The sequence below is a fragment of the Dioscorea cayenensis genome, chromosome 1 (genome assembly GCF_009730915.1).
Source record: "Dioscorea cayenensis subsp. rotundata cultivar TDr96_F1 chromosome 1, TDr96_F1_v2_PseudoChromosome.rev07_lg8_w22 25.fasta, whole genome shotgun sequence".
NCBI lineage: Eukaryota > Viridiplantae > Streptophyta > Magnoliopsida > Dioscoreales > Dioscoreaceae > Dioscorea > Dioscorea cayenensis.
This window is the reverse complement of record NC_052471.1, coordinates 1,165,892-1,189,502: the sequence shown is the minus strand read 5'-3', so window position 1 is coordinate 1,189,502 and position 23,611 is coordinate 1,165,892. Positions and strand designations below refer to the sequence as shown.

The window sequence follows — 23,611 nt, the reverse complement described above, 5'->3', positions numbered from 1 at the left end:
GTTTTTTAGTATGATTTTTTAATTTTCTTGAACGTTTTCATTTAAGTAAAAAAAATTGTATAGCAGATCAATGGGCTGTTGCTGGCAAGCTAAACAAACACAGAAGCTTATCATTATGAATAGAAAACATAAGAAAAATAGATATGACAAATAAATCACACATGGAATAGGAGAAGCATTATGCTGAATGACTGAAACCAGGATAAATAATGTATATATATATATATATAAACATATATTCATTCAATCATGTTCAGGTCTGTTATGTTTATCAAGAATTGTTATCGAGCTTGGTAGAGGATGTGCAACAACTCATGTCTACCAATCAATAATCTATATCCAACAAAAATCAATAATACTAAATTCATGCATACTCTTTCTTCAGCCACAGAATGCAATTTAATTCCCAAATCTTCATCAAATTATCATCTTAAATACCTCCAAAGTTTTAGCTGGCTATTAATAAACTACATAGTACACTGTAAATAGAACTCAGATTAACTTATAACTCAGATTAACTTATCACGAAAGACACAACATTTAAATGCAAGCAAGAAACACAATATAACAATAACAAAAGAAGAAGAAAAGCAACAACAATAATAACAAGAAAGAATTGAACATTTGTTTACTTCTAAACAAGAAGGCAAACACTCCTACTTCTGCCGGTAGGCAATGTAGTTAGCCAAATGCACAAAAGGTGCCGTCTTTTACAGATCAAAGTCCTCCAACTGCTGCTTAGCATCTCTGTTCAACTCCTCCAAGAACTCATTGGACTTCTCCAAACCCATGAGCTTGGGATACGCCGACTTATCACCCGCCAAGTCCTTCCCTGCAGTCTTCCCCAATTCGTGCGATGACTTGGTCACATCCAATATATCATCCACCACTTGGAACAACAGCCCGACACACCGCACGTACCTCCTCAGCTGCTCAACCTGCAAGTCGGAGCCACCGCCGACGATGGCCCCGATGACAACGGAGGCTTCCAGGAGAGCCGCCGTTTTGTGGAGGTGGATGTACTCAAGGAGCTCAGCAACAATGCTGAGGATATGCAGCGGGCGAGCTTGGCAAGGCCTTCTGAGCCGACGCAGCTGGCGAGCTCAGCAACAGCGCTGAGGATACGCAACGGAGCGCAACGAGGCTCGAAGGGTACGATTGTGGGTTTGATAAAGTATGGAAAGCATGGGCAAGCAGAGCATCCATAGCAAGCACAGCAACTGGTTCGCCCGAAAAACAAAGGAAAAAAAAATCTGGGTCCCTCTCTTTTACAAATTCATATGGAATTTATGTCAATCCATGGTAATCTAATACTACAAAACTGGTGTCCCAACAGCTATTATTATAGTTTCCTAAGTAATATTAAATTCCATAGGAATCATCACTATTCCTATGGAATTTAATGGTACCCAAACAGGGTATCAGTAGTCACCAAATCTGAAGAAAATTTTACCACAGTTTCCTAACACAAACTTCCTGTTTCAGCAGCTTATATTTAATGGACAAATCATGGCAAGCATTCTCTAAATGTCAGAAATAACTTCCTGGCCTAGCCACACAAAACACTTGATGGCAAAATATCTTATTAACCAAATGGCCCCCTGGTCAAAAACTTCTACCGGTAATCTAAAAGGCAATATACCAAAAGACTTCATCCTCATCTTCATATCATCACTATGCAAGACTCTGCACTTCTACTAACATCATTAAGGTATTAATTTCATCAATCTCAATCTTATTTTGACATAAAAGAGAGTTAATACAACTAACAATCCCGCTCCCGCAATATATATTGACTTGGCCTATGAACTTGTTCCTAACATAGTGAAAAACAAGCAGCACATGCTTCTACATCCTATAAACTCTATCAAATACTTTTCTAGTTTAGTTTCATTGGCACACAAGATGCTATTAGGCAATCACACAGCTAGTACACTATGGAGAACACCACAAGATGATATAACCGATAATCCAAATCCAATATAAGCAAGAAATGTACAAACTGTGATGAGACCCAGGAAGAAGTGACAACCAATATAATTCACAAGCAACAAGGATGCTCATGAAGCAAACCTAGAGCTCAGCTCCTTTCACAAAGTTTGGAAGAATTCTCTAATTCCATCAAAATCCAATTCACACAAACTAGTAATTTTAACTTATTCTTCTAGTAACCAAAGGCATCCAATTGCATTAGCCAGTAGCCAAAATGGAGGTGTTCCAAGCCTCAAAATGAGATTCAAGACATAGCAAGTAGAACTTATAGCATTGATCAACAACAAAGTTCAAGAGAATTTCCAAATGCGCTTTGGAGGAGAATAGTAAAACTCATTAATTCCAATCAGAAGAAACTTAATCGGCAACACTAACTCTCGGCAAACAATTAACTAAGCAGTCTAAGCAGTATAAGCACATAAACAATAAGCACTTTCAAAGACATTGAGCCACAGAATAGAAACGCATTAGCCTATTGACTGCAAAGTTCAATGGATAAAAATAAATCTAAAAACAAGAACTTCAATGTAGAACAGTGACAAACAAAAGCAAGAACTAAGTATTAATACACCAACTCACAATGACAAGATATAAACTACAGCATAAAAATCATTCAATGTGAATTTCAGAAACTAAATAAAAAAGGCAGATATACTTCAATAACAAGCCAAAAAAAGTCACCATTCCTCATTCAACAGATCAAAACCAACTTGGAGAAAATTAAAGTACTTAGAAATCTAAAAATCACAGAACACTTAATAAAAGCTTTAGAAAGATAAGAAATTTAAGAAATGTAGTAGAGATATGCCTCAGGGCCTACGGCCAGCGAAGCCAGGGCGGCCGGAGAAGACAGGGATGGACGGAGCCTCGGTCTGTTTCTCAACGCCGGGAAGGTCACCCATACCAAGGGATTGAAGCATCTCGATGGTCTCCTTGTCAACTAAGATCTGGTCAACCTTGATGGCCGATTCATCGGGAACGAAGTCCATGCGGCGCTCGCGCTCCTCCTCCTGGAGCTTGAGGGAGATGCCACGGACTGGGCCACGCTGGATACGGCGCATCAGGTGGGTGGTGAAGCCGGCGATCTTGTTGCGGAGGCGCTTGGAGGGGATGATCGCCACCTCCTCAAGGACCTTCTTGTTGGTGTGGAAATCTAGAGTCATGCGCGAATAGTAGCGTTCAATCACCTGCCTAGACGACTTCTTCACGGTCTTCGTCCTCACACGCCCCATCTCACCGCCGACGATGCGCTGCCTCCGGCTAGGGTTTGCTCCGGCGTCTGCTCTCAATCCGCGGCGCTCTAACTAGGGTTTACGAGGGAGTAGTGAGAACCTTTTATATGCTGATTCTACGGTTGGATTTGCATCAATATTGTTTCGAATCTTAAAGCATCGATGATTTCAAACCGGTTCGGTCGAGTTCTTCCTCTGAATTGAGAACCGGTTCGGTTTAACAATTTCCTTTATTAGCGCTAAAAACTTGGGAAATCATAACATATGTTTTATTCATAAAATAAGTATTTGTTTTATTTATTTATTTATTTTTGATTTTCTAAATTCGTATCTTTCTTAATATGTGGCATAGTCATCTAATCCTTAAAAAAAAATTGATGGGAAAAAATCAATAAAAAAAAATATATTAGTGTGAGGATAGAGTGGAATTAAATTCAAAATTTATAATTTTCCTACAGTGCATTGACGATCAAATTACTAAATAAAATAAATAAATTTTTTGTATTTTTATTAGTGATAGACGATCAAATTACTATATAAATTTTTTTTAAAAAATTACTGAAAAATTATTTGTATTTGTATTTTAATTTTTTAATTTTGCACAAACTATAAATCAAAATATCGAAGTATATTCATATAGATTCTATTATGTTTCAATCTATTTTACTAATTAACCCAAGTAATTGAGCCATATAATCTGATTAGTTGCATGTCGAGGAACTTATTCCTCAATATTATTTAAATATATGAATGATATGCTTACTTTATAATATATATATTCAAAATGTTTGTCATATCTATGGCATTTTAATTTTTTTCTTTGGTTTTTCTTTGAATAATAGACGACAATCACCTTTTTTTATGAATATAAACAGATCTTAAACAAGATCTTGAAAACCCGGATGTCTGATATATATACTGATATGAGAATAATATAGGAATCCCGGGGTGAATAGTGTATAAACAGTACGGGAAACATTACTGTTGGGGGAGAGATTTGAACCCATGACCTCCCCCTTACACTTTTTCCTCACAAATCCTATACAAATAAGTATTTACCTCTACAAATAATTTTTATTTACTTCTATACGTTCCAGATAAAAAATCAATTAAAATATTTTATTAAAAACTAACATTTACTTCTTTTTTTTTTACACTCACAAAAAAAATTATGAATTCGATCTCAAACCCCAACGCCCATTTTCTTTTCTCTTGCTCCTCCAACGCTCTCTAAACCCTAGCCTAGATCTCCTCCTCGTCGTCTTCGTCTTCGTCGTCTCTCTCTCTATATATCTCTCTCTTGTTCTTCCTGTCTAGGAATGGGGGTGGGGCGGGGAATCCCCGTTCCCCGCGGGGCCCCGCCCCGATGGGGCGGGGATTCTCCGAAACATCCCCTCACGAGGAGTGAGGAAAAATTCCTTCCCGCCTAACGGGGCGGGGCGGGGGCGGGAAATGGTCTCCCCGCCCCACGGGGATCCCTGCCCCGCTCCCCGCGGAAAACCCCGTGGGGAATCCCCTCGGGGCACGGGGGATTCCCCGTGCCCCGCGGGGATTCTCCAAAAATATATATTATATATTTTTAATGTATTTATTAAAGATTATTTCAAAATTAACATAATATTATATATATATAATCAATAAATATTTATTTGTTAATATTTTTAGTTATTATTATGAAACTCACAATTATTTCATACAATTTATTAACTATTTAAATTTATATATTTCATTAAAACATATATGGTATTTCTTTTAAATTTATATATTTTTAGTTATTATTATGTATTTCTTTATTTTTGAAGATTCTTGTTTATGGTCAACAATTCAAGCTATTTATTCTATATTTGATGAAGAGGAGGATGAGAATGATGAGGTAAATATGATTTTTTATAAAATTTTATCTTTAATCTTGATATTATTTATAATCTTATTATATATTTACTAATTTTGTTTATTATTGAAAGAGGGAGTTATCATGTCGAGATGCTTTAGTGGTAGTGGAATTGGATTCTCAATATAAATGACTTTGGAGAAAGAAGAAACAAATTGATGGAGCAGTGAAATTATTGTCTTAGTTTTGCATTATGAATTTTTATTTAATGGATTTGTAATTTTTAATTTAGTTTTTAAAACTTTTATGTTATTTATGATCTTAATGTTGTTGTTTCATCAAATATTATATTATGACATTAGGAGAAATATTTTTGTGTGAATTTTTTTATTTTATATATAATGTGTATGTTGTGAAAAAAACTTTTAGTTGAGAATTTTTTTATTTTATTTCATCATATATTATATTTTTTTTATTTTTTTAATTATATATAAGAGTCTTTGATCCATGTATATACAAATACATTAAAAATTTTAACCGGAGAATCCCGCCCGTGAGAAACGGGGATGGAGACGGGATCCCATTCCCTGCCCGCCCCCATTCCTATTCCTGTCTGCTGCCATGGCGGCGATGTTGGTAAGGATACTTTGTCCTCCTACTCTTTCTGCATCGCTATGCGTTGTGTTGGTCTATGGCGATGGTTGGTTCTTCGATCGAGCAGCAACCGCAGATCATACTTTTGAAGGAGGGGACGGATACGTCTCAGGGGAAGGCGCATGTGGTGAGCAACATCAATGCCTGCACGGCGGTGGCGGATGCAGTGCGGACGACTCTAGGTCCCCGCGGGATGGACAAGCTCATCCATGACGATAAGGGAAACACCACCATCTCCAATGACGGCGCCACCATTATGAAACTCCTTGACATCGTCCACCCTGCAGCCAAAATCCTTGTCGACATCGCCAAGTCCCAGGACTCCGAGGTCCCTCCTCCTGCTCTGAAATCTCAAGGCTTTTTCTTCCAGAAAGATTGAAACTTTGGTGGTTTCTTTGTGTTTTTTTTCGATTTAGTGCTGACTGAATGGTTGATTTAGTATTTAAACCGTTTTAAATTCTTTATTTTGTGCAAGTTTGATTTATGCTCCTTTTTGCTAATAGTTCATATGCCATTGCATTGTACCTGTTGTGAAGTATTAATTAAGGCCATTCTTTTGTAATCAAGTTTTATGTTTGTTGGAAGATTGATTAGAGTTGGATTATTCATCAGGAATATGGCAACTTTTGTATTTTAATAGCTTTAGGTATGTTGATCTGTATTTAAACATTTGATTTGGTATAGGTTGGTGATGGAACCACTACTGTTATGCTTCTTGCTGGTGAATTCTTGAAGTTTGAAAAAATTTTCATTGAGGATGGAGTTCATCCACAGAATCTCATTAGGAGTTACAGGACAGCATGCTATCTGGTTGGTACGCTTCAATCACATGTGTTTTTGATGTTTGTGTGTGATTCATTGCTTGGAGGGTCCAGTATCTGCATTTTGATTTCCAACAGGCAATTGAAAAAATTAAAGAAATAGCTGTAAGCATAGAGGGGAAAAGCATGGAAGAAAAGAAAAGCTTGTTGGCCAAATGTGCTGCTACAACACTCTCGTCTAAGTTGATTGGTGGAGAAAAGGAGTTTTTTGCATCAATGGTTGTGGATGCTGTCATGGCTATTGGTGATGATGATAGACTAAATTTGATTGGAATTAAAAAGGTAATTCTTCAATTTATAATTTAATATTTTGAAAAAGTGTCAAGTTTCCCATCAAATTCACAATTTTTTACTCAAAGCATGAGGTAATTGGCGTCCGAAAGTATGCTGATTTCCTTACCTTGCTGGAAGTGATGCCTTTTATTTTTATTTTTATGTGGATATCTAACCATAAATTTGAAACGCAACCAACAAACCCTTGTTTTGACATGTGAGACAGTAATTTTTGCTTATCGAATAAAAAAAGAAATGACTAGAAAAATTCCTAATTCTAAATATTGACATTTTTTAAGGTCCCTGGCGGTAACATGCGAGATTCATTTCTTGTTAATGGCGTTGCTTTCAAGAAGACTTTTTCATATGCTGGATTTGAGCAGCAACCAAAGAAATTTTTGAACCCAAAAATCCTTTTGTTGAACATTGAGCTAGAACTGAAATCAGAGAAAGAAAATGCAGAAATTAGGTATGCTGGTGTACTACATATTTTCTATATTGTATGCTATTTATGTATGTTTATCCACTTTTTTTTTCTGTATGTGGCTTATGCAGATTATCAGATCCTATGCAGTATCAATCAATTGTTGATGCCGAGTGGAATATAATATATGATAAGTTGGACAAGTGTGTCAAAAGTGGAGCAAAAATTGTTCTGTCACGTTTGCCAATTGGTGACCTTGGAACACAGGTATCCTTAATCATTAACTGCTTTTGGTTTCAATATTTGACCATGACCATATGTTTTTTTGCCTTTATGATCAGTATTTTGCGGATCGGGATGTTTTCTGTGCTGGTCGTGTGGCAGAAGAGGATTTGCGACGTGTTGCTGCTGCAACTGGTGGAACTGTACAGACTTCTGTTAACAATTTTGTTGATGAGGTTGATTTCATACTTCTTGCTTTTGTTTCTTTCTGATCTAGGATAGTTTTATGGACTTCCTGCTGTAGTGGGTTATTTGTAACATCACTGTTTCCTACTGCAATGGTTTTAAAAGTTACTGCTAGTATGAGATTTAGGTCGGCTGGAACACTATTTTGCAAAATCATATTTGAACTTATTTCATTAAATAAGAAAAAAAATACCTTTTAATAATATCTATAGTTTTGTTGATTGTATTCCATGGGTTGTTGAAACAATGTTTGTTTTGAAGCTTATTTCAAGTTGGGATGGGCTGGCTTATTAGTGCTCAGTCCTTTAAAGAGTTTGTGCCACCACATTTCTTGTTGATTTGTTCTGCAATATTTTTTATTCTCCTGCTTATTTTTCTTTTTATTTTGTGATTGGGTTTGAAGGTTCTTGGATCATGTGAAGTGTTTGAGGAAAAACAAGTTGGAAATGAACGGTTCAATATATTTAGTGGGTGCCCTTCTGGTCAGACAGCAACAATAGTTCTTCGTGGCGGAGCAGATCAGGTTTGTCACTCTGGATCATTGCTTTTGTTTCGGTGAGTTGTTTGTTACTAACCACATTAATTTTCAGTTCATTGAGGAAGCTGAGCGCAGCTTGCATGATGCCATTATGATTGTGAGAAGAGCTCTGAAGAACTCAACTGTTGTGCCAGGTGGTGGTGCTATAGATGTAAATTTGGCTTAGAACCTGATCACTTCAACTCACTTTCGTGGAGCATAATCATTTAATTGTTTACCACAGATGGAAATAAGCCGTTTCTTGAGAACACATGCTCGATCAATTGCTGGGAAGTCACAATTATTTATTAACTCATATGCGAAGGCCCTTGAGGTATTTTGCTGTTGGTCAACCTAAGTATTTTGATCATTCTTCCAGGGAAAAACGTGTTGTCATTAGGTTCATCAATATAATATTTATTTTGCACATTCATGAGTCAGCCAAGTTTTATATATAGTCTTTAATCTTTCACGTGGAAACCAATGTTGCAAATTGTAATATTAATTGTTGATGATATCATTTATGTGGCCCTAGATGTCCCTCTTGATACTTGGCTGATAAACATTTGTAAATGTGTTGCTAGATAAAACTGTTTTCGTAAACCTTCAAAAATGTTAAATGAATCATACAATTTTGATCTTCTTGTTCTAGGCCAATCTTCTCATTTGTTTTGGCTGTGTTAATGCAGATTATCCCAAGGCAACTTTGTGATAATGCTGGATTTGATGCAACTGATGTGTTAAACAAGCTCAGACAGAAACATGCCCTTGGTCAGATACGCAAAATTTCTTTAGTTTGTTCAAGTGGATGATAGCACTTTTCTCATATAGCAGGTCTGATTACAGGTACAGGAGCAAACTATGGTGTAGATATTAACACTGGTGGAGTTGCAGATTCATATACCAACTTTGTGTGGGAACCGGCAGTTGTTAAGGTAGATGTTATGGAGTGCTACTTTTAAAATTGTTTGTTTTCATTGCTGCTAATTCTAGTACTGATTTTCAATATAAACTGCAGATTAATGCTATTAATGCGGCAACAGAAGCTGCTTGTCTTGTTTTGAGTGTGGATGAAACAGTGAAAAATCCCAAGGTAACTGCCTCATAATTCTTGGCAATCTCTCTGAATTACTCTGCATTAATTTACCTCTTCAAATGCCCATTACCTTGACAGAGGTGAATTATTTATTGCCATTTTTACACCTTATTTCTGGTCTTTCATTTATATTTTTTTATGCCTATTTTGGAATCTGTTCTTGTTTGTTTCTTATCCATTCTGTTGTTACTCGAATATGAGACAATGCATGCATTTAAGTACTGTTTCCAGATGCATTGATACTTTTTTGCCCTATTTTTGTTTTCACATTGGCTTTTAACAATTTCGAGGATCATCACTGACTGTTATTTGATGGAAATAATTTCAGTCGGAGAGTGCACAAGGTGAGGCAGCTGCAAGTGCAATGGCTGGTCATGGTGGGGCAGCTTTCCGAGGACGTGGTGGAAGAGGCATGCGAAGATGATGATCATGGCAACAGTTGATTTTTCATGCTTTTGTTTCAAGGTGGGCAAGTATCTCAACTTCAGAGAGATATGGTTTGGTTCCTCTTCCTGCTGTCTTTAAAAAGCAGATGCTTTGTACATACTAATGTTCTCTCTTGCCAACATGATCACAGTTTTAGATTGGTTTGGGTACTCAATATTTTGAAGTTTACTCTTGGTGCCTTTGCAATGCTTTTGTACAGATTGCCAAATTTTTATATCTTTGTTGTTTTAAAATGCATGCTATATCAGTTTGGGGAGTCTTAAAAGTGCCACCTTTTTGCCCCTCACGGATTCTGTTTCAAGTGTTCCTTTAGGTCAATTCACACTAGTATTAACCGGTACTTGGTGTTTTCCTGTTATGATCCTCAAGACATCAATGTTTCTGGCCAAAACTCAGGATTTCTGTTTTTCTCATACGAGTTCCTTTTCGGTATATATATATATATATATATGTGCATCTTGGTTTGTCGAGCCGCTATCCCAATCATGATTTTTCTACCCCGGAGGTAAAGGAAAGGTCTTTCTTTTTTTAGCCGGTTATAGGTGGGAGGGATTCGAACCCTTAACACTGTGATTTGTAGTCACGTGCTCTAATCTCCTGAGCTACAGGTCTCACCCCATTTCCACTGAGTGATTACATCTCATCAAACTTTGCCCTTTGAAATCATTAGTTTCTTCCTTTGATTACAGTAAAATAAGCAATCATATAAATTGAAGGTGTGTGTGTGAATTCATGTGAAGAAGGTAATGGGAGGGGAGGTCAAGTGAGCGCCAGAGTGCTTGATCTCCATCATCATAAAATAAGTACTTAAACTTGAAAATTCTTCAAATGAGTATTTATTTATTTATTTTGATTGTCTGCATTAGTGTGGAAGTGTTTTCGTGTTCATAATTTTATAATAGTGCATTGAATTTTTTATTTTTACTTATTCTCTTATGAATTGATATTTTTTTATCAAGTAAGAGATTAAGGGACCAATTCTTTCCTGTTAGATTGATTGAGAATTATTTGTCTATTTTATAAAAAAATTAATATATATATATATAGAGAGAGATATCTATATATTATTTGGACAGGAAATTCAAATATGAATGCCTGGAACTCACAAATGCTTAAAAAACACACACACTTTCGGATTGAAAATGAATTACTCCAAACGGGCTCTTACCCGTATTTCTCCTCCTAAACAATTATTATTTCTCCAAAATTAAGCCCCAAACTCAATCTTCAAATGCAATAAACAAATAATGTATTTAAATATTAAGCATTAGCATGATGTCTAAAGTACAAAATGAATGTGAAATGCATTTCACATAGAAGAAAGCATCAACCCTGCAAAAATCCATGTTACCACTTCCCTACTAAATTCACTACTATACACTCTTTTCTCAGATACAAAACCCACCCTTCCAAAGTACCACTTCCTCATCATCTTCACTTTCATCCAGCACACCTTCCTCCTTTCTCTCTCAGTACATAATATTAATCAATCCAATAAAAAAAATTTCACACCAATATCATGCAATGCATCAAAGGGTTTCCAATGCTTTCCTAGTTTTACTTATAAATTTATAATTCATTCTTCTTTTTCTTCTTATCCTCATCCATCTTCTTGGAAAAACAAAACCATGTCTTTCACTAGAAACAACCTTTTTACATTTTTCACCTTGTTCTTCTTCTTCTTCTTCGTCAATGTTGATCACTCACTTCAATCAAACACATTCAGCATCAGCAACATCAATCCTTTGTCTCCTCAAGCTTCTCTTCGCCGGCACTGGTCCCGTCTCTTCCCGTCCATTACTATCCCTGGTTTCTTACTCTCCAAATCATCGCCGTTAAACGCCAGCCAAGTTGCCGTCTTCTCCAACTACCTTCACTCCGGCAACCTCCACTCTCACTTCCCCTCCTTCTGCTCCGCAGCCAACCTCTTCTGTGACTTCTCTAACTCTCCTCTCTTTAATCATCATCATCTTCATGCCAACACTGAATTCAAGAACTACAAGAACATGGAGTTCAAGAAGTACCAGAAGGAGTGCTTATTAAGTGGTCAATCATTCAAGAACTATTCTTCAGGGGAAAACGTTGGCCATGATTTCTTTTCCAATTATGGTCAAGAGAACACTGGAAGTAGAGAAGAGTTCACTGGTTATGCAGGGAAAACAAATGTAGGTGGTTCTGGATTCACAAATTATGCAACTGATAGCAATGGTGAGGCTTCTGATTTCAAGCTCTACGGAGGCCAAAGCAACCTCCAAGGTCATCAGTTCAAGAACTACGGCTCCGACAGCAGTGCCGGTGTTCAAAGTTTCACTTCCTACTCCGAAGACTCCAATGTCGTCAAGCATGGATTCAAGGCTTACGGTTCGAAAGCGAATGCGATCTTGAATCAGTTCTCTTCATACTCAACTCAATCCAATATGGCGAAGAACGAGTTCAAGTTGTATAACGAGGCCGGCAACGGAGCGATAGACCTGTTCAAGGGTTACGCCGGAGCGACGAATGTCGGTAAGAATGAATTCCAAGCATATGATGTTGTAGCTAATGGAGGGGTGGAGCAGTTCATGGGCTATGGAGGAGATGGAGCAAATGTGCCAAAGAATGTCTTCAAATCATATGGAAAAGGGACAAACACACCGGTTGAGATCTTCACAAACTATGGGAATTCTTCAGGCCCTTCAACCACTAAATTTGTTGAGTATGGCAAAGATGCCATTGGAGTAGCTTCGACGAAATTCTCGACGTATCTCGGCAATGAAACTAGTTCATCATTCAAAGATTACTTCAATTCAGTAACAAGTTTCAATGGTTACAACAATACTAGCAGTACTTCTTCTGTGGAGCCAGGGAAGTTCTTTAGAAGAAGAGATATAACTGAAGGGAAGGTGATAGTGATGCCGGATATTAGAGATAAGATGCCGAAGAGATCGTTCTTGCCACGAGCATTGGCGAAGCTATTGCCGATGAGGTCTGGTGTGTTTATGAGTAAAATGCCGGAAGCGAAAACTGTGATCGACAGGACAATTTGGGAGTGTGAGAGAGCAGGAGCTAAAGGAGAGACTAAGAGATGTGTTAGCACTATTGAGGAGATGTCGGAGTTTGCATCGGAGATGATCGGAAAGAGAGCAAGAGTGAGGACAACGGAGAGCACGGTGGGGTCAGGGATGGAGGTGGAGGTGAGGAAAGTGAAGGGAGGGGAGGAAGTAAAGGTGGTATCATGCCATCAGAGTATGTTTCCATATTTGGTGTATTACTGCCATGCAGTGCCTAGGGTTGAAGGGTATGAAGTGGAGGTGAAGGTGGTGGGGATGAAGGAGGAGATGGTGAATGTTGGAGTGGTGGTTTGCCACGTGGACACTAGTGAGTGGAGTGAAGGGCATGAAGCGTTCATGGCGTTAGGGTTTGGTCCCGGGAAGATTGAGGTTTGTCATTGGATCTATGAGAATGATCTTGCTTGGTTTCCATGGTGATTCATTTTTGTTTTTTTTTCCTTTGTTTTGTGTTTAATGTGATGGGATGAGAGTTTTGTACTCTGATTTTTAATTTTTATTTTAATGAATTATGAAAAAAAAAATTTGTGGTTTTTTTGTGTTTATTCATTCTGTGGCTTGGCTATGTTTTTGTGGGGTTTTTTTTTCCTTTTTATGCAAATAGCTATTCTATTTTTCTATTTTTTTTATATACAATGTATATCATTAGATATTTTGTGTGTGTTTAGTCATTAGTGTTTATATTATATATATATATATATATATTGTATATACATATATCGCACCAATGGGTCAACACAATGTGAAAAAAGAGCCTAATTAGGAATACATAATTCAAAGTTTTAGATTTATTTTCATTCAAATATGAATTGACTTCATGAGCTTGCTTTGATTTCATTCAATACAATGCTCTGAGGACCAATATTTGAAGATGATGAAACTCTAGTTTCACCAGAACTCACTTGCTCTTCCATTGAAGACTTCTTTATATTTGGACATACATCTTTATCTTCACTTGCTTTCACTGCTTCTTTTCCTTTTCCCCAAAGAAATGCATATAATCCTCCAATAATCATAACCATTCCCAATAAACTGCATGGTTTTTAAATAAAAAAAATTTATGAGTAACATAATATATCTAAATCAATTATATATCAAAGTTTGATAAGTAAAAATATATAAACCTTCCGATAGATAATTCTTGACCCATGAAGAGAGATTCAATGATCATGGTAAATGTAATTGCAAGAGGGTTGAACATCGACGGATATGTAGGGCCACGACGAGCAATTACATATGAAAGCAAACAAAATGTTGCTCCCGTACTTAACATTCCCTGTGTATAAAATTATATATTATTCTAATTAAGTATATATGCTAGTTCACTTGTTATATATGTATTGATTACATATATTTTTTATAACAAGAACAAATAAAACAAATTAAATTACCGAGTAAAAAATTGTCAAAAGTTGCAAATTCCATCCCAACTTCCAAGTGGATTTTTCTCTATTGATAGAAATCCCTACAATTAGAGATTGTAAACCTCCAAACAATCCCACCAACATAGTAGCTGAATACTTGGCTTGGAAAACTGTAGACAATTTAGCCTGCATTTTATTATTAATAATATAATCAACAAAATATATATATATAGAGAGAGATACATGAAAGTAAATAAAATTAATATATAACCAAATCATATGATTAAAAAAGATTTTTACCTGGGCTAGGAACCAAAAAGAATAACCCAAACAACTTGCAATCAAAAATAAAGTTCCTCTTGTCCAATTGTGCTTCTTCTTGACTAGCACGGTAGTGTTGACATGGTTTTTGTGAGAAGACCAAATATGGAAAGTTTTACCTTTGTAAAGACTAAGCACCATTGCTCCTGCCACACATAATAATGTGCCACCAAGTTTTACCTTTCCACTTGTTTTTCTTAGCTCAAGCTTCTCTAATCTGAAATTTTAATAAGTAAATAAATTGAGTAAGATTATTTATTTATTAATTTATTTGTTGGGTTTATATGAAATCTTACTTCATTAGATATTGAATGTAAAATATAACATTTTTTAAAAAACAAATCCATAATAAAATCAATTGTATTTCTTTTGATTTTAAATAAAACTGATGAGATTTTGTATGGAAATCTAACCAAAAAAAAAAAAAAACAATTGTTTCAAAAGTTAGTGAGTGAAGTAAACAAAAAAAAAAATTGAGAAATGAAAATATATTACCTCTGTTGATAGACAGAATTACAATAATAAAATATACCTGAAAATCACAGCAAAAATAAATGTACCAATAGGAATTAAATTGAGAAAATTTGAGGAATATGTAGCTGTTGTATCCCTTAAACCATAATAATATAGCCCTAATGCCACTGGGATCCTGTATCAAATATATACACAAAAAAAAAAATTATAAGTTAAGTTAATTTTCTTAAAAAAAATGATGAAAATTAAGTACCGAGTTAATCAAATTAAAATTAAAATTAAACATAATGATGCATCTTAATTATAAAATGAAAGTTAGTTTTTTTCCTTAGTTAAGTTCACTAGAGATTATAATTTACTGCATCAAAGCTTGTCAATATATATATATATGCACATACAAATTCACAAATTAAGATAAGGTCATATGTATATATATATGGATATGGAAGTTGATGATAATGTCTTTGAAAGGAATTTTTTTTGTTGCTTATCTTAACATGCATATATATCCTCTAGATTTGACCAAGTTCTCATGGTACCATGTAAACTACTTTAAAACATTAACAACCAACTCTTTGATGTGCACCTTTGACCAAGTTCTCATTTGAACTTATTTAAAAAAAAATTTACAGAAACTTAAAATATAAAACTCTAACAGATTACAGAAACATTAGAAAAAAAAAAAAAGAATAAAGATTATATATATAGAATCATAACAGAAAAAGTTTTTTTTATTTTACCATAGTAATGCAGTGATGAAAATCCAGAAAATTGCTTTCCAACTGAGTTTGTTTCTCAAGTCTCTGAAAAGACAAACACAGTCAAAATTAAAAGAATCATTAATGATGAACATGTATATATAATTTTTCAAGAAGAAGAAGAAGAAGGAGTAATGAATGAATGCAGACAAACCTTTCAAAGTAGAGACTAAAAGGAATGAGGAAGATAAAACCGACAAAGTTTCGGTAAGCAAGAAGCGTGAATACGAACATTCCTTGATTTAGTGAAATTTTGGAGAGCAAGAGCATCCCCATTGCAAAGAGTTGCACAAATATAATGCATATCGGATCCTTCATTCTGTTCATCCTCTCCATCACTCCACCCATGATCATTAACAACAAGAATGTGATGAACTAATTAAGACCAACAACTAACACAAATGAAGAAGAAGAAGAAGAAGAAGAAGAAGAAGAAGAAGAAGTAGAAGAAGAGGAGGAGGAGGATAGGAGGAAGTTCTTTGTTTCAAACTAAATGAACGTTTTAAGGCTATATGAAGAGTGGGAGGAGAAGAAGAAGAAGAAGGAGAGAGAGGGGAGAGTCTTAGGATAATTAATGAAGATGGAGAGAAAGAGATATAGAGAGAATAGATGCAAGTTTTAAGATACGCATGGAAAGGGGATGTTGGGATGTATAAGAGAGAACAAAGGGGTTTTTCTTGGCGTGTGGTGGAACTTCATTAAATGCATGAAAAATAATATATATATATATATATATGTGTGTGTGTGCCCGTTTGCAAACAACCTTAACGAAACAATAAATAGAAAAGTGGTTTAGATCTTATATATATTATATTGGCTTGCACGATATGTTGCTGTTATATATATATATATATATATTGAGTAATGCTAGAGCGAAGCAATCACACAAACTAGCCACACGAATGTGGCTGGTGACGTGGCCGCTTCGATTTTTTTTTTTTAAATAAAAATGAATGAAACGCAAAAAGAGAAAACACTTACCTTCACTCTCTATCACTTTCGCTCTATATAGCATTACTCATATATATTTTGGTCTTATATTAAATGTATTATATTGTAAAATATTTATAACATGTGCAGTATATAAATACAATAAATAATGACCAAATATGAATATTAATATATGTTGATATATATAATTTCAAATCTAGCTACAAGATAGATGAATTAAAACATGACTCCTAATACTTAAAAATTTATAAATATAGAAGTTTAATATATATAAATATATATATATATATAGTACCTATCACATTATCTTTAAAAATAATTTTATGGTTAATTTTAAGTTTTTAAGATGGTATATTTAACGTCCTTTGAACCTAAAAAAATCTCTTTGTTTGTTTGCTATCATATTAGCTCTGAACGTAATTTTATGGTTAATTTTAAGTTTATAAGATCATATATAACGTCCCTTGAACATAAAAATCTCTTTATTTGTTAGTTTTTGTTTTGGTTATTGTTATTGTTTGAAGTTGAGTGTACGATTATTATAGGTATATATGCAACTGATGATGTATATGCTGAGCATAAATATTTCATATTTTAAATGAACTCTTCCACCACAAGGCAAGAGTGCATATCTTAAAACTTGCAACATTCTTCATTAATGCCATGAATTTATGTTCAAGGTTAGGGAATTATTTACAGTAAATATTATAATATAATAATCTATAAATGCTATTAAAGTAAATGTATAATCTACTCCTAGAGCATTTCAAAGAACAATTTAATTTTTTTAATAACATTTAAGTTTTTATTTATATTACTTAAAATATTAATAATTAAAAAAAAATTAATTACATCCATAAGACTTTTGAAATCCGAGTTATAAAATAGTTTTTGTGGTAGAAGCTTGTATTAAAACTCCTCACAAAATTTTAAAATCTCCGATGTGAAACCGGGGAAAATGTCTATTTAATAATTAATCAGTTGATTAAAAATCACTGAACTATAGTTAATTAATGACTCTTTTTTGCAAGATAAAAAAAATATATTTATAATAATAATAATATGTATTATCTAATTAACAGTCTTCTTTTCAATAACGGTGTGATTTATCTATTTTTATTATATAAAAAAAAATTAACAGCCTTCTTAATTGAACTTCACTACAAGAAGGAATAACTTTGTTGCATGTGTACACGTGGCCAGAAGTTGATGATTCAAAGTTCAATCTTGTCCATTTCTCCCTTGGAATTATTCCATACTAGTTAGGGCCTTGGGCATAAAATTTCAGTGTATATATTGGGATTTTTTTTCTAATTTTTTTAAAATTAAATATTAATTATTTAAATGTGTTAAATCTAAGAGATCATTCATGATCTCTTTATATATAGAAATAATATATTGTATATTATTTTTACTTATTATTTTATTTTATTTATATATTTATTGAGATAATTAAGCTTTTAACACATTAATCTTTCATTAACATTTATCAAAGAAATGTTGTAATATTTATTAAAGTAAATATAAAAAATTGTCGATATACCATTATGAGAGCAAAAGATGAAAGAAAATAAATAAACCAATCAAAATATAGCTTTCAAAGCAACTTTTGTCGCAAAGGGCATGTTCTTACCCTCCAAAGTCTTCATATATGCATTAATATTTTCATTAATTTACTTACCTATTCCTACCAGGGAGAATGGGCCATTCTACGAGATGATTCTGAAATTGCAGAGGCTTGGTTCGATCGGGCTGCTGAGTATTGGAAACAGGCTATAGGGCTTACCCCAGGTAATTATATTGAAATATATTCTTGAAGAAATTATACATGGTACATTTATAATTTTCAAGGAGAAAATTAATAATAAATGAATTAATGAATGCATGCATGCAAGCTTTCAAAGTAGAGAGCAAAGAAATAATGAAGACAAGGCATTCTCCCCAGTTTTGCATCGGAGATTTTAAAATTTTGTGAGAAGTTTTAAAACAATATCATATATAAAATAATATAATTAAACAACACCTACTATGAAAACTATTGTATATCTTGAATTTCAAATATCTTATGGACATTTATTACATAAATAATTAGGTGTAATTAATGTTTTTCAATTATTAATATTATAAATAATATAAATAAAAACTTAAATATTATTAAAAATTTAAAATTGTTGTTTGAAATATTTTCGGAATAGATTATACATTTAATTTAATAATATGTATAGATTAGACTTTTTGGTAAGGAAGAAGTGCTTGTGAATACAGCTTTAAGGCCTTGTTTGAATTGCCTTATAAAAAAAGTGTTTTTTTTGGTTTAGTATAAGTGCTTATGAAAAAAAAATGCTTCAATAAGTTAAGCACTTTTTATATTTTCTGTTTGGATTAGCTTTTATGTAGAAGCAGAAGCTGTAAAAATAAGCTAAAAAACAACTTTTTTTTTATAAGCTGATCATGACTAGCTTTTGAAAAAAACTGTTTTTCAGCTTTTTTTTTTTTTTACAGTTTCTATTTTTTCAGAAAAGCCAATACAAACAATATTTTTGGAACCTAAAAGTGCTTAACTTATAAGAAAGAACTTCTGAATTTTTTAAAATCCAATCCAAACAATACCTAAAGCATGGCACCTATGCGAATCTTTTCAATGGGAATGTTTTGCCCTCAAAATTTAGAGAGCAAAACACCCCCATTGAAAAGAGTTGCACAAGTGCCATGCTTGCGTAGTCCTTCATTTGTTCATCCTTTCTCCATTGCTCTACCCATCATCATCAAGAACAAGAGGATGATGAATAAAAACAAGAACAAGAAGAAAGAGAAATAGAGTTAATTATGGTAATTATGAAGAAGAGAGAAATTTTAGTAAATCTAAACACTTCCAAAGTCTGATAAATACAGATGCACAAACCTTTGACAGAAGATTCTTGACTCATAAAGAAAGATCAAATGATTATGGTAAATATAATTGTAATAGGTTGAATATGGAAGGATATGTAGCACATGAAATCAAATAAAATGTTGCTTGATCTCAGTATTCCCTGTAAATAAAATTATTTTTTTAATTTAATATATATTACTTTATTTATTATAGTTTGATATTATATTTTTCATAAAAAAAGTACATATAAAAATATTAGGTTACAAAGCTGTAAACAATTGTAAAAAACTTCAATTATATTCCATCTTAACTCTAAGTCAATTTTTCTCTAATCATACAAATGTTTGAAATTAAAAATGGTCAATATCCGAACATTGCCACCATTTATTATTGGAAAACTGTAAACAATTTATCATAAACTTTATTTATTTATTTATTTATAATTTTAAAGAAAATCTAATTGCACAAGCTTGGAATGTGATACTAACTCTTTCTATTATATAAATGATTTATTTTCTTTTACATAAAACCTTAAAAAAAAGTTGATTATTAAGTTTAAAACCAAAGAGTTTTTATCAATTTTAATTAATCTATACATTTCTTTAATTTTTTTTTTCTAAATTTTAACAACTTTATTTTTTATACAAATCACAAATGTAACAGTTAATAAATAATAAATATAAACAAATGGAGTACCATATGATAGTCTTTTTTTAATTGAACTCTACTAAATGAAATAATAATATTATCGCATGATCCACATGTGGCCACAAGTTGAAAATTCAAAGTTCATTTTCATCCCCTTCCCCCAGGGAATTATTACTTCAAGATGGCTTGAGATTTTTTTTTTTTTTTTTGGTTACAGTTTGAGAAAAAGATTTCAGATTATTTTCATTCTCCAATTTAATTTAAATGTCTAAATAATTAAATATAAAAGATCATTCATTTTATATTTATACATAATTTTATTTTTTAATCAAGATAATAATTTAGTATATACATATTTCATAAATAATTATCTAACAACATTTTTATATTTATTAAAATAATTTTAAAGAATAGTCCCTAACATCACAGAATGAAAGAAAGTAAATAAAACAAAATTTAATTATCACATATATCTTCCGACATAATAGCATTAATGAAAAACACAAGGTTCATTATGCTAAAAAAAAAACTTATCATGCTATCAGTCAAGCATAAGGGTCCAATTTTATAAGTAAATTCCAAATTGAAGCACTTCAAACACAGTTAAGGAAGCACACACAAATAATAATAATAATAATAATAATAATAATAATAGAGAACAATAACTACATGAACTAACAAATTTCACTGTCATGTTTTAAAAAAAAAAATAGTATAAAATAAATGGGTGCACAAAATGAACTATAAAAACAAACACCATTGAAAGCAAGAACTGACATAGTGGCATTCTCATTCTTCATATATACAGCTAAAAATTAGATTCCACAAGTTTTTAAAAAAGGAGTTATATCTGAGCAGCAACAATACCTGACAGTATAAATTTAGTATCAGAATTTAGAACTAATACTTTGAAGTACTTGCAGGCTTTTGGCTTGCAAAGTGATCAAAATGGAACCAACCAGTAGTAATTTCTTTGCAAAATTCCAATTTCATATGCACATGCAGGTGAGGTCAGAATTACGCCACTATCATTCAAAAAACACAAAAGTATCGAAGAAGAGGGTGTTTCTCCAAAATCTAGATAAAAGAGAGCCAGTCCCTCAAATAATTTCAAGTGAAAGCATGGAAGCAGAATTATAATAATAATAAAAAAAAAACAACCTCCTTTCATTTAAGAGTGTCAGCTCAAGTAGATTGAAGAAAATGTCTTCATATTTCATTATGTTTCACTACAATTAAGCATATGGATCTACTCATTAGGATTGTTAACTGATAACGAGTGGGTATTGAAAGAAATGATTCTCGTTTGGTGAATCCTGAATATCACTGTATATTGATACAATCTTTTTCTCCATTATAAATAAAAGAAAATAATGGTTTCTATCATGTTATGTACAAATTCTATCATTGAAAGATAAATAAAAAAAAATAGTTGTTTATATCAGGTAAGCATGTTGAGTATATACTTTGTATTGCAGCTCTAACTACAATTGCATAAATTCCATCAAGCTCACATGGTTGCTTGTTATAATGTTATTGCAGCTCTAGCTACTGTAATATGCTTCTCTATATAGAGGTGGTGGCGATGGACGATGCTCAACAATGAGAGATCCATATCCGCTTGGCAAAATTGTCCAATTTTCCAAAACATCAACACGTAATATGTTACACATGTCTTTAAATTAAAATATACACAAGTTTCTTGAAAGGAAAAAAAAAAAAAACTTAACAGTTTTAGAAAAGAGTTAGCTCCATCTCTAGCACAATAAAATTCGCATTTTTCATCCATTGTAGGTAAGACATCTAACATATCACATTCAATATTTGGCAGTAGCCATTCAAAAAAAACCCTTTCAATCAAATCCCACAGAAATTCATCAAGAAGTATTTGATGGTAGCTCAAATTTCGTAATTTACATGTGAATTCTAGAATAAACTTTTCAACCATCCTAGTTTTCACTAGAATGTAAATTAGGTCATACTTTGAAATTGCTTGATAATCTAACAACTCCATGTTTCTAATGCAACAAGTTAAACTTTAATCAAAATTAAAAACATCAAAGTGAAATGGTGACCAAACAAGAAAGAACTCAAAAACATCAATCTCTCCAAGGAACTTTGTTTTCTTATCAAAATTCTCAAATATACCATAGCATTCAATTTTTTTTAAATTATCTTGCATATGCAGAATTCTGTCAAAGATTACCATGAAAATTATGAAACCATCCAAATCAAAACTTTAAATCAGGTTTCAATTCAAGAACACCTTCAATTTCAACACATCTCACAGAGATCAAGAAAAAGAAGAAAAAAAAAAAGTACTCACACTAAAAAACCAAATTTTCAAGAGAATTTCATCAGAATCACAGTAAGAATGCAGATCTGGAGTTGTGAACATCTACAAGAACAATAACTGAGGATTCAAACAGTAATACAAACAAGAGATTAGGGAAAATTAAATAAAGAATACCAATCAGCGGACGAGCGACTCAGAGGAGACCGAAGAGGAAGGAGAAGCCGAGAACGAAGAGCCAGGTGATGTGAATGAGAAGAAGAGCCTCACGAGGGACAAGCCCAGCGGAGGAGCTTCCTGCCTTGCAGGGTCCCGTGTGAACAACGCCCACGCCGGCGCAGGCAGCGTCAGGGCACCCGCACCAGTAAGTGACCCCATCGGCGCCGCAGACAGGGTCTGCACGAAAGCATCGGATGGGGCATGAAGAGGCACCGGCGGAGAGAGCAGGGCATGGACCATCGTACGTCGAGGTGGAATCAAGGGATTGGGATGTGGCGGAGAAGGAGAGGAGGCAAATGGTGAGGATAAGGAGAGGGAGAAGCGAGGGCTTGGAGATCGCCATTGATGGCGAAGCTGAAGCTTGGGATTGCTCGGCCTCCGCGTTTAGGGTTTCTTCGTCGCCGAGTTCTCGAGATGGTTCTCGGTTTCTTCTTGGATTGGTTTTTGCTTATGAACCCCTTGAAGAGATGGAAATTTATTTGAAGAAATTTGTAAATACAACCTTGGTTTTTTGGTTTTTACTATGAAGGACAATTAAATTAAATTTATAGAAAATTGGATCTTTTATTTAAACTGTGTACCTGTTGCTTAAAATTTCAATATCTGCCAATAGATCAAGACGGACGTGGCACCGGTCACTTGCGTAGATGCTTGTGTTGTTGAGGATGGATTCAAATTTCAGTTTGTACAAAATAAAAATATAAATGATGTTGAATTTGTGTGTATGTGCTCTAGTTTTATGGATTCGAATATCGGTTTGTACAAAATAAAATATAAATATTGTTGAATTTGGGTATGTGCTTGCATTTGCGTGGATGCTTGTGTTTTTGAAGATGAATTCAAATTTCAATTTGTACAAAATAAAAATATAAATGATGCTGAATTTATGTGTATGTGCTTTATATTTAT

At 33.5% G+C, this 23,611-nt stretch overlaps 5 protein-coding genes and 1 pseudogene across 6 annotated transcripts; 2 read left to right on the top strand and 4 right to left on the bottom strand.

Moving 5' to 3' along the window:
- Positions 1 to 532: 532 nt before the first annotated feature.
- Positions 533 to 1,287, bottom strand: LOC120262339 (annotated as a pseudogene).
- Positions 1,288 to 2,625: 1,338 nt separating this feature from the next.
- On the bottom strand, positions 2,626 to 3,313 carry LOC120262083 (40S ribosomal protein S17-3-like). Its single transcript, XM_039270141.1, has one exon. It carries the CDS (start codon positions 3,222 to 3,224, stop codon positions 2,802 to 2,804), a length of 423 nt encoding a protein of 140 aa, XP_039126075.1. The 5' UTR covers positions 3,225 to 3,313; the 3' UTR covers positions 2,626 to 2,801.
- A 2,293-nt stretch (positions 3,314 to 5,606) lies between these two features.
- On the top strand, positions 5,607 to 9,966 carry LOC120262074 (T-complex protein 1 subunit eta-like). The gene is made up of 13 exons (XM_039270130.1): positions 5,607 to 6,037; positions 6,394 to 6,519; positions 6,609 to 6,812; positions 7,103 to 7,272; positions 7,359 to 7,494; positions 7,569 to 7,685; positions 8,099 to 8,218; positions 8,286 to 8,384; positions 8,457 to 8,546; positions 8,902 to 8,983; positions 9,059 to 9,147; positions 9,231 to 9,305; positions 9,637 to 9,966. Exons 1-13 carry the CDS (start codon positions 5,747 to 5,749, stop codon positions 9,730 to 9,732), a joined length of 1,695 nt encoding a protein of 564 aa, XP_039126064.1. The 5' UTR covers positions 5,607 to 5,746; the 3' UTR covers positions 9,733 to 9,966.
- A 1,408-nt stretch (positions 9,967 to 11,374) lies between these two features.
- On the top strand, positions 11,375 to 13,347 carry LOC120259102 (polygalacturonase 1 beta-like protein 2). The gene has a single exon (XM_039266641.1). The coding sequence runs from the start codon at positions 11,384 to 11,386 to the stop codon at positions 13,220 to 13,222; it is 1,839 nt and encodes a 612-aa protein (XP_039122575.1). The 5' UTR covers positions 11,375 to 11,383; the 3' UTR covers positions 13,223 to 13,347.
- Positions 13,348 to 13,617: 270 nt separating this feature from the next.
- On the bottom strand, positions 13,618 to 16,067 carry LOC120262324 (WAT1-related protein At1g43650-like). Its single transcript, XM_039270419.1, has 7 exons — positions 15,874 to 16,067; positions 15,702 to 15,764; positions 15,020 to 15,136; positions 14,467 to 14,704; positions 14,194 to 14,352; positions 13,927 to 14,078; positions 13,618 to 13,834 (listed from the first exon to the last, which is right to left on the bottom strand). The coding sequence occupies exons 1-7, from the start codon at positions 16,065 to 16,067 to the stop codon at positions 13,618 to 13,620; spliced, it is 1,140 nt and encodes a 379-aa protein (XP_039126353.1).
- A 4,834-nt stretch (positions 16,068 to 20,901) lies between these two features.
- Positions 20,902 to 23,146, bottom strand: LOC120266415. 2 transcript variants are annotated; one of them, XM_039274076.1, is made up of 2 exons: positions 22,661 to 23,146; positions 20,902 to 21,057 (listed from the first exon to the last, which is right to left on the bottom strand). In XM_039274076.1, the coding sequence occupies exon 1, from the start codon at positions 23,043 to 23,045 to the stop codon at positions 22,680 to 22,682; it is 366 nt and encodes a 121-aa protein (XP_039130010.1). In that variant the 5' UTR covers positions 23,046 to 23,146; the 3' UTR covers positions 20,902 to 21,057; positions 22,661 to 22,679. The 2 variants fall into 2 exon arrangements, with proteins under 2 accessions (XP_039130010.1, XP_039130077.1); XM_039274143.1 differs by lacking the exon at positions 20,902 to 21,057 and adding an exon at positions 21,582 to 21,810.
- Positions 23,147 to 23,611: the final 465 nt, after the last annotated feature.